Here is a 15,051-nt window from a genome sequence, read left to right as displayed (position 1 = left end):
TGTTCTACTGTTGGGTGTAAGAAGAAATGAATAAAAACAATAAATTAATTCAAAAAAATCAAGAAAAAGATGCTTTATGCTTAGAAAAAGGAAAGAAATTCATAAAAGAAAACAGACCCTGGAAAAATTTATCATATCCTGTAAATTTGAGAATAAGAATAGTTAATTAGGGAGAGTTCAGAAAAAAAAAGTAAAATCAAGGAAGAGACAAAACATCAAAGGTTGTTTCAGTTTCTGAAGCTTTGTGCAAATGACAGTGAAACAAAATTAAACACTGAGTATCTTTTTGTGGTGGCGAATCTTACAAAACACTGAACACCTGTTCTTGTGGAAACGTATTCATTCCTCTTTTATTCAAGTACCACAGACTAAAACAAAAAGTCTTCATTTCTCAGTGGGTAGAAGACAAAACATGTTCAATTTTGGTTTCATACTAAATCTTTGCACCTGTAATAACTCCTGCAAACCAAACAAGCTGCATTAAAATGTGTGGAGATCTTCACAGGTCAGGTAAATGGTAGAATTACATTAAATTTGCCTTATTTGCTGTTGGAACAGCTAAAATGATTGAAAAAAAACTAAAAACCACTTCATACCATAGTGTGAAAACATTTTCTTACACAAGGATTTATTCGATTTTTGTCTTTCCTGTCACTTAAATGATGATGGTCTGAATAAATACTAGAAACTTCTTTTTTTTTTTTTATTTGGCAACAGTTATTGAGTCACTCAACACTTTATTAGGCCCATTTACTTTTTCTTAGTCATGTTGCTTCCTCCCCCCCTTTAATACCAAATTAAATCATAATTTTAAAACTCCTTTTATATTTGCTCAGGTTGTGTTTCATATTAAAAATTATTTCAGTCTGAAATCTGTATTTTTACGACTGCAATAGCTTCTAAATACACTGCTCAAAAAAATAAAGGGAACACTCAAATAACACATCCTAGATCTTCTGAATGAAATATTCTCATTGAATACTTTGTTCTGTACAAAGTTGAATGTGCTGACAAGAAAATGACACAAAAATCATCAATGGAAATCAAATTTATTAACCAATGGAGGCCTGGATTTGGAGCCACACACAAAATTAAAGTGAAATGTTCCCTTTATTTTTTTTGAGCAGTATATATATCCTACCAATTAGCTCTGTGTTTTTCATTGATGTTTTTGTTATGTATGATAATGTTGTCTTTTATAATTTATTTATTTATAATTTTCTCTTTTTCTGCAGGTGTAGAAGCGGACTTTGATGTTGCTCCTTCCCTCTATTTTTATCTTCCTCTTTCCTTTTTAACTTTTTACTCACCTCTCCTCCCTTCTTTTCTCCCCCTTTCTCTCTTTATTTTACTTCTTGTCTGAAAGCTTTCACGCTGTGCTGGTGAAAGTAAATCTGTTGGTCCTGACTGCTGGTCAGGACACATAAAAATAATACTAGAGAAAAACTTAAATAAAACAAAAACAACCCAGAAACAAAGTAGGAAAATGAGAGAAAAACAACCTAAAAAATGAGTAGGAGGGAAAGAGAAGAAAGTCGGGTTTATTCAGAGGTAAATATCAAACATAGCAGAAAAAAAGAGTGCAACAGGAAGAAAAGACAGGCAGAAAAAGAATAATACAGGAAGTAATATTAAGAGCTGCAGCAAAGGATGAGAAAATCCCCAGAATATTAGTTCTACTAAAAACCACAAAGGTTAATGGAAAATCAAATGAATTAGTTTGGCTACATGGACAGAAAAGGTGTACAATAAACAAAGACAAATCTTCCAAATACTTCAACCCAACAGCTATATGAAACTAAAAATGATCGAGAGGTAGATGGTTAGGGTGAGAAGAGACTTGACTCCAGCTGCATCCAGACAAGCAGCCCTGATACAGATCGTGACGTCGGGGCTGCGTCTCTGTCCACTCTGTCGCTGAACAAAGTGCGTTCCCACACTCACACACACACGCTCAGAAACAGGGCACCATCAAAAATAAGTCATTTAACACTGTACAAAATGTTTTGTACACTTTGACCCCTGAAATGTTTTGATTTTAAAACACCACAACTAGTCTCACAGCATTTAACACCAGCCAATGTCTCTGTAGAATCAGTTCACTCAAACAAACTCAGGTAAAGGCCTAATAAATTACATAAGATCTTCTTCTTCAGCAGACAAACGGGTCCTAAGGGATCCACTCTGGGATCGTCTCTGTGAAGGATAACTGACATTTCCAAGCTTTAAGATATCATGACCTATCCCAGTCCCAGAGTTCGTGACAGATGCAAACATCTGGGAGGCTCAGTAGGGGGTGAAGCGGTTGTATCCCCCTCGGTACAGGCTGGCCTGTCGACAGAAGCAGGGTTGGAAGGTGTAAGCAGACGGACAGTAAATACCAGATGCTCCTCACTTCTGGACTGAACTCACCATCGTCCCGACTCCGTATGTGGTTGTTGGTCCAACTGAGTGGTGATAAGGGTCGGCTGCTGCGGCGTAAACCCGTCCGTATCTGGTGAGGAAGACATGAAGCAGGTCTCAGACCTCTGGGTACGATCAGAGCTTCTCAAAAGTCTTTGTTTCTGATTTTTAAAAGTGATAAACATTGGCTATGAGTGAAAAAACTTCTGATGAAACCTTTGATACCAGTAATATCGAGGTTTTTATTGGCAGGATATCACCGTTAATTTTCTGCAATGGCTGATGTTAATGTTGGCGTACCTCAGCGAGCGACATTAGGTCGTCCGCTTTGTAACTAGAACATTAAATATTTATATTTTCCACCATACTTTTGTAGTTAGGTGAATGCAGATCATGCAGTTGGAAGTCTTTATTCAAATGATGAATATCTCACTTTTTTCTCAGTAATGTTTTTTTTTTAATTATTTAATTTCCAGCATCAGTTACATCTCATTAGAACAATATTTGAATTAGACTAAGAAATGTATGATTATGAAATAGTAAATTAAATTCAAACTATCTCTAAATCCCCGAGCTCGAAAGTACTGTATTTCTTAATCAAAGTAAAACCTAGTTATTCTAGTTAGAGTAATTTACTGACGGGAGAGATTTAACAGATGTTTTCGCTTATAAAAACTGCTGTATCGTAAATGCCTTCCTCGCTTTCTACTGAACAATAAAATGATTTATTTACTTGAGAAGGTGAGGAACGTTTGCAATCTTTTCTGAGTGAAAAATCTTGAAATAATTTGGTGTTTCTGTTTTTAGAACGCTGCACAAATGAGAAAACCCCAAGGGCAACAGGAAAATGTGAACCATATGCTTTACAGGCCCACAGTGATTTTCTCAAGAACATTTGTTTGTTTCCAGATGAAATATTTGAATGTTTAAAATATCTGACAGCAATAATAAAAGTAGTTTCTCTGATTTTTAATTTGGAGTTATAGTGTTCCACAGGGGAAAAAAAAACAATAAAAAGATTTTAAAGAAAAGGAAGAGGAGTTTTACATATTTTGAGTCATTAAATGCACATTTATTACAGGTTGGCCTACCCGTCACTGTAGGCTGCGGTAGCAGCAGATGCAGACTGAGCCACTCTGTACGCTGTAGGATAACCTCCCTGAAATAAAATAACATTGATGCAGTGTCATACCAAGATTAACTCATTTTAAAAATGTTAATTTTAAAACGGCTCCTTACATAAACCTCTGCTCCATATAGTCCATCCTGATATACAACCCTGGAAAAAAAAAAAAAAAACACACACACTCAAACAAGAAAAAGTTAAGTAAAACTTGGCTTTGCTTTATATTAAATGTGTATTGGTGAAACTATGAAGCAATAATTATGAAACTTTATTTGATTCAAGTAATGTTTACAAGTTGACTCAAATGTTTTTTGTACAGCTGGTTTCTATCCATTTGTATCAAGATTGTAAACTTGCATTGTAATATTATTTTTTAAAAGGATGGTGGAATTGTTTGAATTCATGTCATTTAACACTTAAGTGAAGTTTAAATTAATGTTAAGCACACAGAAAGAACTGAAAGAAGAAAGTATCAAAAAACAAACAAGAAAAAACTCATGGGTTTATTCTACAAGTGTTTAAAAATAGATCCCATCAATTCAATCTGAGTTTCAGCCAGAAAGCTGAAACTCAGATTTGGGAATGTCTTTGAGAATGGGAAAGATTTGGGAGTTTAAAAATTCCAAATGAAAAATTAGGAAACTATAACATCAAAAAAAAAAAAAAAAAAAAAAACTAAAAATAGATAAACTTGTGTATATTAGCATAGGGATTAGAGGTCTACCTGAAAATATAGTAACTTACTGAGACTGTATAGGCAGAAAACCTAAAAATGTTGCTAGCACTTTCACAAAGTTGTTTTTTATATAAAATAAGCTGAAATTGAATCTCCACTAGCTCTTGTTCACACTAAGCCAGCGTCGCTAGCTGCTACAGGAAGTTAAAGAGAAGTACCAGTTTATCGCCAATGTGTTTTATTTTTAAGATTATGGGACGGTTTATGACCCGTTTACACTTTTTTGTCACATATTAATCATTTAGTTTTCAGTATGTTTAGCCAGCTGTGAGTCCTGTGTCGCCAGTTGTTGAGCCCAGGGTCTCACCCCGGGTAGGCGGGGACAGCAGCAGGCGTGCCGGCCGCAGAGCGAATCGTGTTGTACACGGCACGACCCCGACCTCGCAGTGCTGATCCCCGGTACGCCAAGGTAGGAGTCGCTACAGGGTATGGAAAACTGGCAACTACAAACAGAAATTGAGAGAAAGTAAACTTCTTTCACAGTGCAAAGTACAATAAATTCTCCCACTAATAGATATAAATCAGCCCACCTGTATAAAGCTCAGGTGCGTACATTGCTCCCATTACAGGGTTGATCTTCCAACCAGATGCTGAGAAGAAATAATAATAAAAAAAATGATAACCACCTATACATTTAAACTGAACCCTTAATCATGGCGTAGCATGGCGTGGGTCTAGTCAAAGCAGCTCTTAGTCCAGGTGGTGACCAGGATATCATATCATATCTAAAATGTAAAACCCATTACTTTAGGCTTCTGAGAAATTGACATAATCATTTTGTTTTGGACGACAATAACATCATAAGTTCCTGGTAAATATTAGATTTTAATCAGCTTTGTTAGTATTTTGAAAGTCTGTTACCTGGTCATGAAATTTCCCTTCAGTCACAGTAGTGTACAATTAGCAATGTCCTTGTTTGATAACCTTTATATTTGTTTGTAGGGTTTATTTTTGTGGAAATATTCACTGATGATTAGATATTAGGTTAATAATAAATGTAATTCTTAATGGTACTAACTAATAGCTCCTGTTGATTCTTTCTAAGATATTTAACGGGAATGTTAACTTTATTCCAAATCAATTTAAATCCATGAAAAGGCAGAATTGATTTTGATGGATAACTTAAGTATTAATAAAGCTTCAGACATTTATAATAGCAATGAAACAAGGGTACATTCAGGTGTCTTACTTGATATTTCTCCATTCATAAGAGGTGTCTGAGGCTTCTTGGTGACTACTCTTGCAGTGGCATTATTGACCTTAGAACACAGACAAAAACAGTAAGCTCAATAAAAATTAATTTCATGGGGTGATCATATGTAAATCTACAAATAGTAAGAACTCCACACCTCAATCTTCCTCCCTTCTACGATCGTCCCATTTAGCTTTTCTCTCGCTCGGTCTGCCTCCGTGGCACTCTCAAAAGTCACAAATCCAAAACCCTGGACAACATCCACGTGATGTTATGTACATTTATTTTGACTCAAGTTTTAACTGTGATGAAGTGGCTTTGTGTTGTCGCTCACCTTTGACCCTCTTTCATTGAAGATGATTTCTACATCGAGGATTTTGCCAAATTGCTGCAAAATTCATAATAAAGTGAAATAGTGATCCAAAACCCAGAGAAAGACTTTAAAAAGCATAAAAGAATAGGCGACCTATTATGCATAATTCATATTTTGCTTATTTTTATACCTCTATTCGGGTCGCAACTGCTTCTAAAAACAGCCTAAGAGCTTAAACATGTTTTTTGGCAACAATTTAAAGTTTGTTGGTATCTGGAAAATGAGCCATTTCAAAAACCAGCTAACTGTGGCATCACATTGCAGCGTTACCTAGCAACTCCAGCCCGTCACCTAGCAACCCAAGCAAAGCTCCAGCAGCAGCTTATTTGCATTTAAAGTGACAGGAGGCCTAAAACAGCTCATTCTGAACAGAGCTCAAATTAAGCAGAACTGACCAGACTAATATCACATTTAAGAATGACTTTCATAAATTAAATCTTAATTTGTTCTAGGATGCATAATAGATCAACTTTAGAGACAACCTATTGATAAGGAAGAGTTAATGTCATACCCCAAACATCTGGCGGAGGTCAGGGTCTCTGAAGCGGAAAGGGATGTTGGAGACATGCAGGCGTTTTGGTTGGGCCTTCCCCGAGCTTTCCTCCTCTGTTCCGGTTCCCGCTCCTGCCCCCGACGACACAGACACACCGAGAGCCTGGGGGTCGGAGGTCACGCTGGCCAAAGCATCCTCCTGACAGAGAAGAAGCAAAGCAGAAAGGACGAGACGAAAGGGGACGTGATGGTACAGACAGAAACAGGAAGATACAAAACAAAAGAGGGGAGAGGGCATGAATGAGATGAGACGGAAGGAGACAAAGAGAGCAGCGTTACTGGAAAAAGCAAATCAAGACTTTCTGATGATCAGGTCAGCGAGTTCAGCGAGAGCTTTCAGAAAAAATCTGTGTAAAGATTACATCATGTCAGCATCACATGACATTCAGCAAAGATCATGTTCATGAGCTCAAGTGATCCAAACCGTGTTTAGCAAGCATTCAGCAACCAGTGATGCCTCTCAGGCAAAAGGTAAGGCAGGGGTGTGAATTTACTAGTAAAGTGTCTGGAAATACATGCCTGCAGGAGGACAACTAATGATCTAAAAACACAGATTATAGTGGTAAAGCTAATCTTCACCTCAGACTGTATGCAGTTGTACAACATAAGTAAGTACACAGATGTGCAACATGACTCAAATATCACCTTTTGAATCTAAAAATGTAAAAATTTGTATTTTTTTTAAAGTTGAATAATTTCTTCCTTTGTTGATCTGATTAGTGGGGGCTGACTTGGAGAGACAACTAAACGACTAAAACCATTTTCAGTTTCGGCCGTTCTTAAAATATAAAATACATCTTTTGTCTTGGTGAGCCATGATGTAAACAGAAAGGTAAAGCCTATATTTTAAAAACGAGTGGATGTTCCTGTGGTTAATTTTTAAGCAATGTTCATGCAGTTAGAAAAAATAAAGTCAGCTGCAGTTGTATTTGTTTTGTCTAGTTGTGTATTTGTACTATTCAGTAGTTCTTCTGACTTACAGTGCCTTGCCAAAGTGTTTTGTCTTGTTAGAAATGGAAACGTTAATCTATTTTACTAGGATTTTATACAATAGACCAACATAAATACTAAATAATTGTGAAGTAAAACAAAAGTCATACATGTGTTTGTTACTTTTATTTGTTATATTGTCTACACATTTTATTTTAATTTGAAAAAATGTGGCAGGAATTTGTATTCAAATCCCCCGAGTCAATAATTTACATTACATAATTTACTGTTTTTACCAGTTTTGTCTAGTCTAGAAACTAAAAATGTTGTTCATGTTTTTTAATGAAACATCTCAAGGTCCGTCAGGTTACAGGAAGGATCTGTGAATGCTGATATTAAAGTATTGCCACAGACTTTCAGTAGTAGTTGTGGACTTTGACTAGGCCATTTTAACACATGAATGTTCTTTGATCATTCACTTGTAGCTTTAGGTTTGTTCTCCTACTGGCTCAGATTAAATTCAACACAGTCAGACAGCGTACACTATTTAGGTCCACTACTGTAGACAATTCACTGCACTGGATCTTATTTAGGGGTTTTAGAGTAAAATGGCTGAATACAAATGCCTGCCACACTTTTTGGTCTTATTTGTAAAAAACTTCAAAACCATGTATCTTTTTCTTTTCATTTCACTTCACAATTATGCAGCAACATGTGACAAAGTGGAAAAGTTTGTGAACACTTTAACAAGGCACTATTTATTTTTGACTAACAGTAAAAGTTATCAGTTATTAAAAGCTAATAAAAAAAACTTCATTATTTGATTTTCAAGTGATGCAACACAAAAGTGTTCTCACCTCTGTTGCACAAGTTGCACTTCCTACCCGAGCTGTGTGGCCTGTGTGTATAAACTGCCTCATGCAGAACAATTCAGAGAGTAATGTGCCAAAACCAAAACATTCATGGTCTCACAATGCACCACAATGCTGGAGGGTGCGCTCATGTGCACTGGGTGCAGGATCATCAATCATTGCAAGAAAAGTGTTAAAACTATTGAAAATAAAAGTCCAAGAAGGATCTTAAAAATACAAAAGTTTTAAACATAGCTGCAAAAGGATGGGCAGAGAAGAAGGAAAAGAAAGCATGAAAATACAAGAAGGAATTGCACTTTAAGGATTTGAGAATTAGCATTCTAGTACCAAGAGGCAGGTAAGGAGAGAAGAGGCCTCAGTGCAACAGTGAAAGACAGAATTAAACCAGAGGGAACAAGGCAAAGATGGTGCGCAGGAAGCTTAAAATGAGGAGGACGATGATGAGAAGAAGGGAAAGGGGGGATCAGAACCGAGGGGTCAGTTTCAGGTCATGGTGCTGCTTTTCTGCCAAGTGTTAAATGTAAAACGTCAAGGGGCATCATTAATAAGATGGTGGCAGGGAAAAGGTTCAGGGATACATTCACCCAGGGAGGCATAACACAGGCTCACAGTAATGGCTTTCTGTGACCAACTGCAGCAGACAGCATCACATCCACCCTCAAACACACACCCACACACAGGCCGGGGCGGGAGGGGAGCCGGGGGGAGCCGGGTGGTGGTGTCACGTCACGATGCAGATTTGTGTTCTGGACCTGAGTGATATTTCAGAGCGGGGAGAGAGAGGGGGGGTTCTCATCTGGTCAGCCTTCCCCACTTTGACCCCCTCCCTCCGAGGCGACGTCTCAACTTTCCCCCGAAATTCAGCACGGACCCAAGAATGTCAGGGGCTCTATAGCGATAAAATATATAGACGGGGGCCACAAAAAAACACCATTTATGAGAGGACGAAGAGACATCTGCAGCAGGACACACAGCCGAAGTGCCACACAAATCAAACTAAACAGCTCATGTCTTCATGACTGAACTGCAGTGAGGGAAGACAGCAACACTGCCTTTTCAACCCGTTTCATCATTTTCATTTATAATAAATACCCTTAGATCACTTCATCAGTCAGGACAGTCTTTATTTTTTAAAGGATTTGAAAATCAGATTTTCTTTCCTTTTGTTTTACTGCAGGACATTAAAAAGTAGTAATTTTATAAACAAGTTTCTTTCCAGATGCTAGACTTTGTTGTTGACTTTTTAAAGTTCTGTATCAGATGGGCTGGGTCAGACTTTAAACAGATTTTTTTATTTATATCTTATGAATGTGTGTTTTTGCTGACATTTTACTTCATGTAAAACTCATAGACACAAATCGGGTGACTTGTAATATTTTGGAATTTTTATGAATATAATCAATATTCACTCATTCTAAAATTATTATGTAGTTATAGTCAATATTTTTGGGAACAACATTAAACCTACCATGCATCATTTCATACCTGTTGATGCATATGATTACCTATTAATGTACTGGAATTTGCATTAGTAAAATAATTTTTCTTTAATGGTTTGGGCACCAAAACTGGTGTAGCCCTGAGGCCCACATCCTTCCAAATCCGGCCATGCAGATTGCTCTCCAAAGCTTACATAAAAAAGTAAACAAAACAGAAAATGCTGCAATCTTGAAATGTGACCTGTTTTACTAGCAGCTATAAAAGACGCAGAGGAAACGCAAGTATTTATTTCCAACAACAAACACGCAGTCAGCTGTCCCCCAAGGGCTCCGTACAAGGACATAGCAGAGGAGGCGGACCTCTAAATATAGAGAGGAACTTTATCTCAGAGCTCTGCTGGGACCTACATTGGACAATGAATTACTGGAGATCAGATTTTATTGGGACTTGATTCCAGTTTTTAATCACAAACCTCTCTTACCGTGTTGCTGGGGGTCAGAGTGTCGACCCCTTCGAGCTGGGGGCCCTGATAGACCCTGAGCTGGGGGTGTTCGGGGTAGTCGGAGCTGTGCGAGCTGAAATCAAGAGTGGGCAGCCTGCTGGCAGATGTTGGTGGGCCCTGAGTCGGCGGAGGGTACGAAGGGGGCGGAGCATAAACCTGTGGGAGGGTGGGGTCTCCGCTGCCAGCCCCGGCCTCCTGGGCGGGGCCCCCCTGGAGAGAGGAGGAGAGGAATGAGTCTCTGGTCACAAAAACACCCAAAGATGTAAACAAATAAACAACCTGATGCTCTTCTTCTGCAACAAGCTGTTCAGTGACTCAAACAGAGCAGAGAAAATATGTTATAATGACAGACAGACGTAATAATGTTAAAATAACGAGCCGTTGCTCCAGATTCAGTTCTCTTCATACAGCAACAAAATAAGTAAGTTGTGGAAACAGTGTAGACAATCTTAAAAGGAAACTTTTACCACAAAAAGAAAATACAAGCTACAAACTTGTTTTATTAAAAACAATGTATAAAAAAGAAATAAAGAACTAGTCTGCAATGTACAATGATTTGTTTGTTTATTGTTTTTGAGACTTGTTTGAAAGAAACATTCATCATAAAATCAATTAGTGTACATTTCACAAAGAAAAATATTCTGCATTTTGACCATTTAGATGAGCAAACCTTCAGTTCATTTTGTCTTTCGGTTGTCATTTATTTTCCTGTTTTTCTTTTTTGTTAGTTTTTTGTTTCATTCCAGTCTTTTAAAAATGTGTTTTGTATTTTAAAATTTTAAAATGACAAATGACATTTTTATGTTTTAGTTTTAGCATGAAAGTATCATTTGTGGAAATGGTTAATGCTTTTTCAAATAAAGTTCTATTTATAAATATACTAAAAACAGTAACAAACCTAACAACAAATTATGCACATAATAAATTGAACAATTTTAGTGAAAAAAAATTAAAAACCTGTTTTTCACTGGCATCTCTTTTTTTTACACCTCCACATAAAATACCTAAAACCCGTTGATTTGAGGGTTTTTTTTTGTGTATGACACAAACATTCAAGTCTAATCAGAAACAATGAAAGTGTCATAATGTTTCAGTCTCAAACTTATAAAGAAATCAAACTAAAACCTACAGTTGTTGAAGAATTGTCTTACCCCGCTTTGATGGTTCTCTCTCTGATGCATTTTACAACTGCTGCATGTTTTAATGCCGGCAGATCGCCGCCCACCACAGCATGAGCGCCTCTCATCAACCAATCACATCCAATCAGAGCCTCACCAGCTGCAGTCACCTGCATCTGTCAGTCACCTCCGGCCTGAAATCCCTCCTGAAGCTGCAGCACACTGTGCTAAATGCTCTGATCATCATTAACACATCCGGGGGATTCCATAAGTGCATATTTATATTGCTTTGAGAATAAAACTACTGTTAAATTTGATTTCATTTGATGGTTTCTACACTTTAATTAAAATATTTTAAATAGTTTAAAATTAAAGTGTGTAAGAGTTAAAAAGAATTGGCTATTTTACTTTCTAAAAGTGTAAGAAAATAATAATTTTTTGTTGTGTTTATGTAGTTCTTAATCTGTTCTTTGTGTTTGAGCTTGTTTTGTTTACAAATAGATCATAATGTTGCTGAAAATAAAGAAACTGCTGATGGTTCATCTTAATAGTTTATACCTGTAACTTTCAGTGCATTTTAAATGAATGGCAGCCATATTGGTTACTGAGCTCAGATTCAGATTTTTCTCGTCAGAAATTTCCCTTTAGAGAGTTTTTGTTGAATTTTCATTTAGAAACTTGGATAAATTGTAGGTAGCTTTGTCAAAGGATGCAAATCTCACTATTTTTTACAAGTACTGACCTCCAAGATAAATTTAAGGCCTTATGAAGTATTTGTTTACTCTTATGTTGAAATTAAAGCATTTTAAGATGTGTGAGGAGAAGCAGCAGATTGTTGTTTACACCTGTAGCTAAAATGATTTAGGATCATGATGCATGCAAACTACTGACAGCACAACTTTACTTAGTTTTTGCACACTACTTCCTTATTACTTAGCCTATTATTGTCTTACATTGAAATTCGTTTAATTATGTGAAAGATGCACGTGTGTAAAAAGCAAAATCAGAGGAAATCTATAAGGCCACAAATACTTTTTTCACTGAATGTGATCAGTGAATATGTTTATGTTTGTAGTTGCTGACTCTTCAGCATCATCTCTAAGGGTTTTATGACAGAATTTCAATTTATAGCTATTACCATTGAGCTAAGCTAATTCCTTAACACATCTAAATGCAGATTTTCCCGCACCACTATACAAGCATTTAAGCTTTTTATCTTTAAAAACTGTCTCTGTCTCTGTTTTATATCTTCTTTGCAGATATAAAACAGAGAGATTAAGCAAGATGAAAGAGTCTGTTAAATGTCACTGTCAGCCACGCTCTCCTCCTCCTTCCAACTCCCAGCCTGACTCAGTCTCAGTCAACAGATGCAAACACACAGACCTTTTTTTTTAAAAAAATCCCCATTTGTTTGCTCTTTCTCTCCTCTCCTCCTTCAGCTGTCAGTGGGCAATCAGAGGCCGACAGCTCGGAGCCAGGTGCTCGCAGTGGCAGCTGCCAAAGGATTTACACAACAAGGCCACTCAGACTGCAGATGTTGGCATTTCAGAGGCCCTCAAGAACAAGTCTTACAGTGACACACAGCTTGTTTGGGGAAAATGGATACCTATTGCTCCATCTGTGTTGTGCATTCTGGTTTTTAGATTAAAAAGCTATAAATGTGGCTCTGGAAGAGAGAGGCAAAGGAAATGGAGAGAAGGGAAAAGACAAAGAGAGGCATGTGTCAGTGCTCCCTCGGTGGACTTTAAAGTGCAGCTGCTGCAACTTGAGACTCAGTGGATGTTCAGTCCAAACTGGTGCCATTAAACTAATCCTTTAACGGTGAAATTGCTCTAAGATACTTTAAGAACAAGCATTTCATTCTTTAGGCTTTTACATGAACAACATCTTACTTTTGAGGTATTTTGCTGCAATTGCCCATTTATGTTTATCAAATTATCAATTAAAGCTGCAGTAGGTAACTTTAAAAAAACGTTCCAACTATCACAGTTTGAACATCCACTGCTTCCAGTCGGAAACAACCAATCAGAGCCAAGAGGAGGGTCTTAGCGCTGTCAATCATGTTTTTGTACGCAAGAACCAAGTAAGTGCAGAACATTTAAATTTTTTCACAGATTATTTGTCTGATATTATACTGTCAGGACATAGTGACAGTTTTAACAAATATTTAAAATAATGATAATTTTAGAAAATTTACTCCCGCTTTAAATGTAAATTTTATCCTTGCCTTTAAACCGAACACATGTAAAACACAGGTTTTACAACTGTCTTCAGTGCTGCTGGCTGCAAATGACACAAAACAGTCGGTTCAGGAAAAGAGGACTAAAAATACTGCTGGTGTGAAGCTCAGTGACAAGGTAGAGAGATACCAGAAGCATTGTGGCTTTACTGGTATGTCAGGGACACTTGCTGCTGATATCACTCAGACCAGAAGACTAAAGATAACATATAGCGTCCCCTTAGCTAGATATATATAAAAAGATGCAGCAGAATGCTATTCCTTTATTCTCTGGATTAATTTCTAATCTTTCTCCGACAGAATAAAACAAAAACTTTAAACTTTGAGTTTGTTTGTTTCTTTGTTTGTTTGTCTTTTTTTCGAACATCTAACAACTGCTTTGAATATAAAATAATTTGCTCAAACGATAAAACAGCAATTGTTACCTAGTGGTCAACACTGCCAGAAATCCAGTTTGTGTAAATTTGGACTCTCTCTTCCGAAATTAAATCAATTAATCTGTCTGTTCAAGTTTGAGGTTACATAACAAAATTATTGGCAACGAAAGAGACAAAGATTGTTTTATTTTTAGTCAAATTTCTTACACTCTGAAAATCGTCATAAGTCAACATGAGCTAGCAAATACTTCATCTCGTGACGTCATTTCACTCGCGGCAAGAGTGTGATTAGGCTACAGACTCTCATAAGGCAAATGTTTTCCCTTTACTTATCCTCATCTAGATTCATCAGAAGGTTATACATGTTTGTATATGTTACAAATGTTACTGCTCATATATTTGTGTTTGTGGTTAAAAAGATTTACAGGATTTACAGAAGAAACAGCGCCTCCTACAGTCAGACGGTGTGACGGTATTAGGTGTCCGAAAAAAAGGCTTTAATTTCTCTTTGGTGATTTTCTTTTTATTGTTTTAAAAATGAAAACAACATTAAACTAGTTTTCAATTTCCACTTAAAAAAAACCTGATTATATTTCAATTAAATACTTTGTATTTTAAGATTAAAATCACAGAATTAATATTTTTGTTTTTCATTACTTGTTTTTGAATCAAATGACCAACACATTCATGGACCAACATTACTGGAGCTCATTCAGAGTATTCTTACTACAACATTATTAATTGCTTTGCTTATTTCAGTTCTCTTAACCAAAAGTTAGTTTGAGTCATTAGGTCAAAGATCAACAAACGTCTGAATGACACTGTGAAATTGCAGAACAAATCAAGCGTACCTGAACTATGCTGGGGTAGCATGTGGTTGTCTGTGGATAGACGGGAAGTCCGTAAGGCTGGAGGATCACAGTGGGTGAGGAGAGCATAGCCCGGGAGGTGGAGGGGAAAAGGAGAAAGGAAAGCAAGGGAAAAGGAAAAGGTTTGTATGCACAGGAAGATCAGGCAACCAAACCAGAGTAAAAAAAAAAGAAAAAAAAAAAAAGAGGAAAAATCCCAAACAGAAGTAGCACAAGATCCTACTGGGTTAGGACTGTACTTCACCTGACAGGTAACTAAAAAAATACAAAGAAAGTTCCTTAGTTAGGATAAGAGAGGGTATGGAGCGTTGAAAGAGAAAAC

General features: G+C 36.9%; 1 protein-coding gene across 1 annotated transcript; it reads right to left on the bottom strand.

Moving 5' to 3' along the window:
• Positions 1 to 2,053: 2,053 nt before the first annotated feature.
• rbfox1l (RNA binding fox-1 homolog 1, like) lies at positions 2,054 to 14,980 on the bottom strand. Its single transcript, XM_015042347.1, has 12 exons — positions 14,712 to 14,980; positions 10,106 to 10,336; positions 6,342 to 6,521; positions 5,792 to 5,845; positions 5,615 to 5,707; positions 5,455 to 5,524; positions 4,796 to 4,855; positions 4,573 to 4,708; positions 3,643 to 3,682; positions 3,495 to 3,562; positions 2,413 to 2,494; positions 2,054 to 2,331 (listed from the first exon to the last, which is right to left on the bottom strand). Exons 1-12 carry the CDS (start codon positions 14,796 to 14,798, stop codon positions 2,287 to 2,289), a joined length of 1,146 nt encoding a protein of 381 aa, XP_014897833.1. The 5' UTR covers positions 14,799 to 14,980; the 3' UTR covers positions 2,054 to 2,286.
• Between the last annotated feature and the right edge of the window lie 71 nt (positions 14,981 to 15,051).

This window comes from Poecilia latipinna, unplaced genomic scaffold (assembly GCF_001443285.1).
Source record: "Poecilia latipinna isolate Pla-1442-1.1 unplaced genomic scaffold, P_latipinna-1.0 Scaffold586, whole genome shotgun sequence".
Classification (NCBI taxonomy): domain Eukaryota; kingdom Metazoa; phylum Chordata; class Actinopteri; order Cyprinodontiformes; family Poeciliidae; genus Poecilia; species Poecilia latipinna.
The sequence above is the reverse complement of the archived record's forward strand: the minus strand, read 5'-3'. Positions and strand labels throughout refer to the sequence as shown.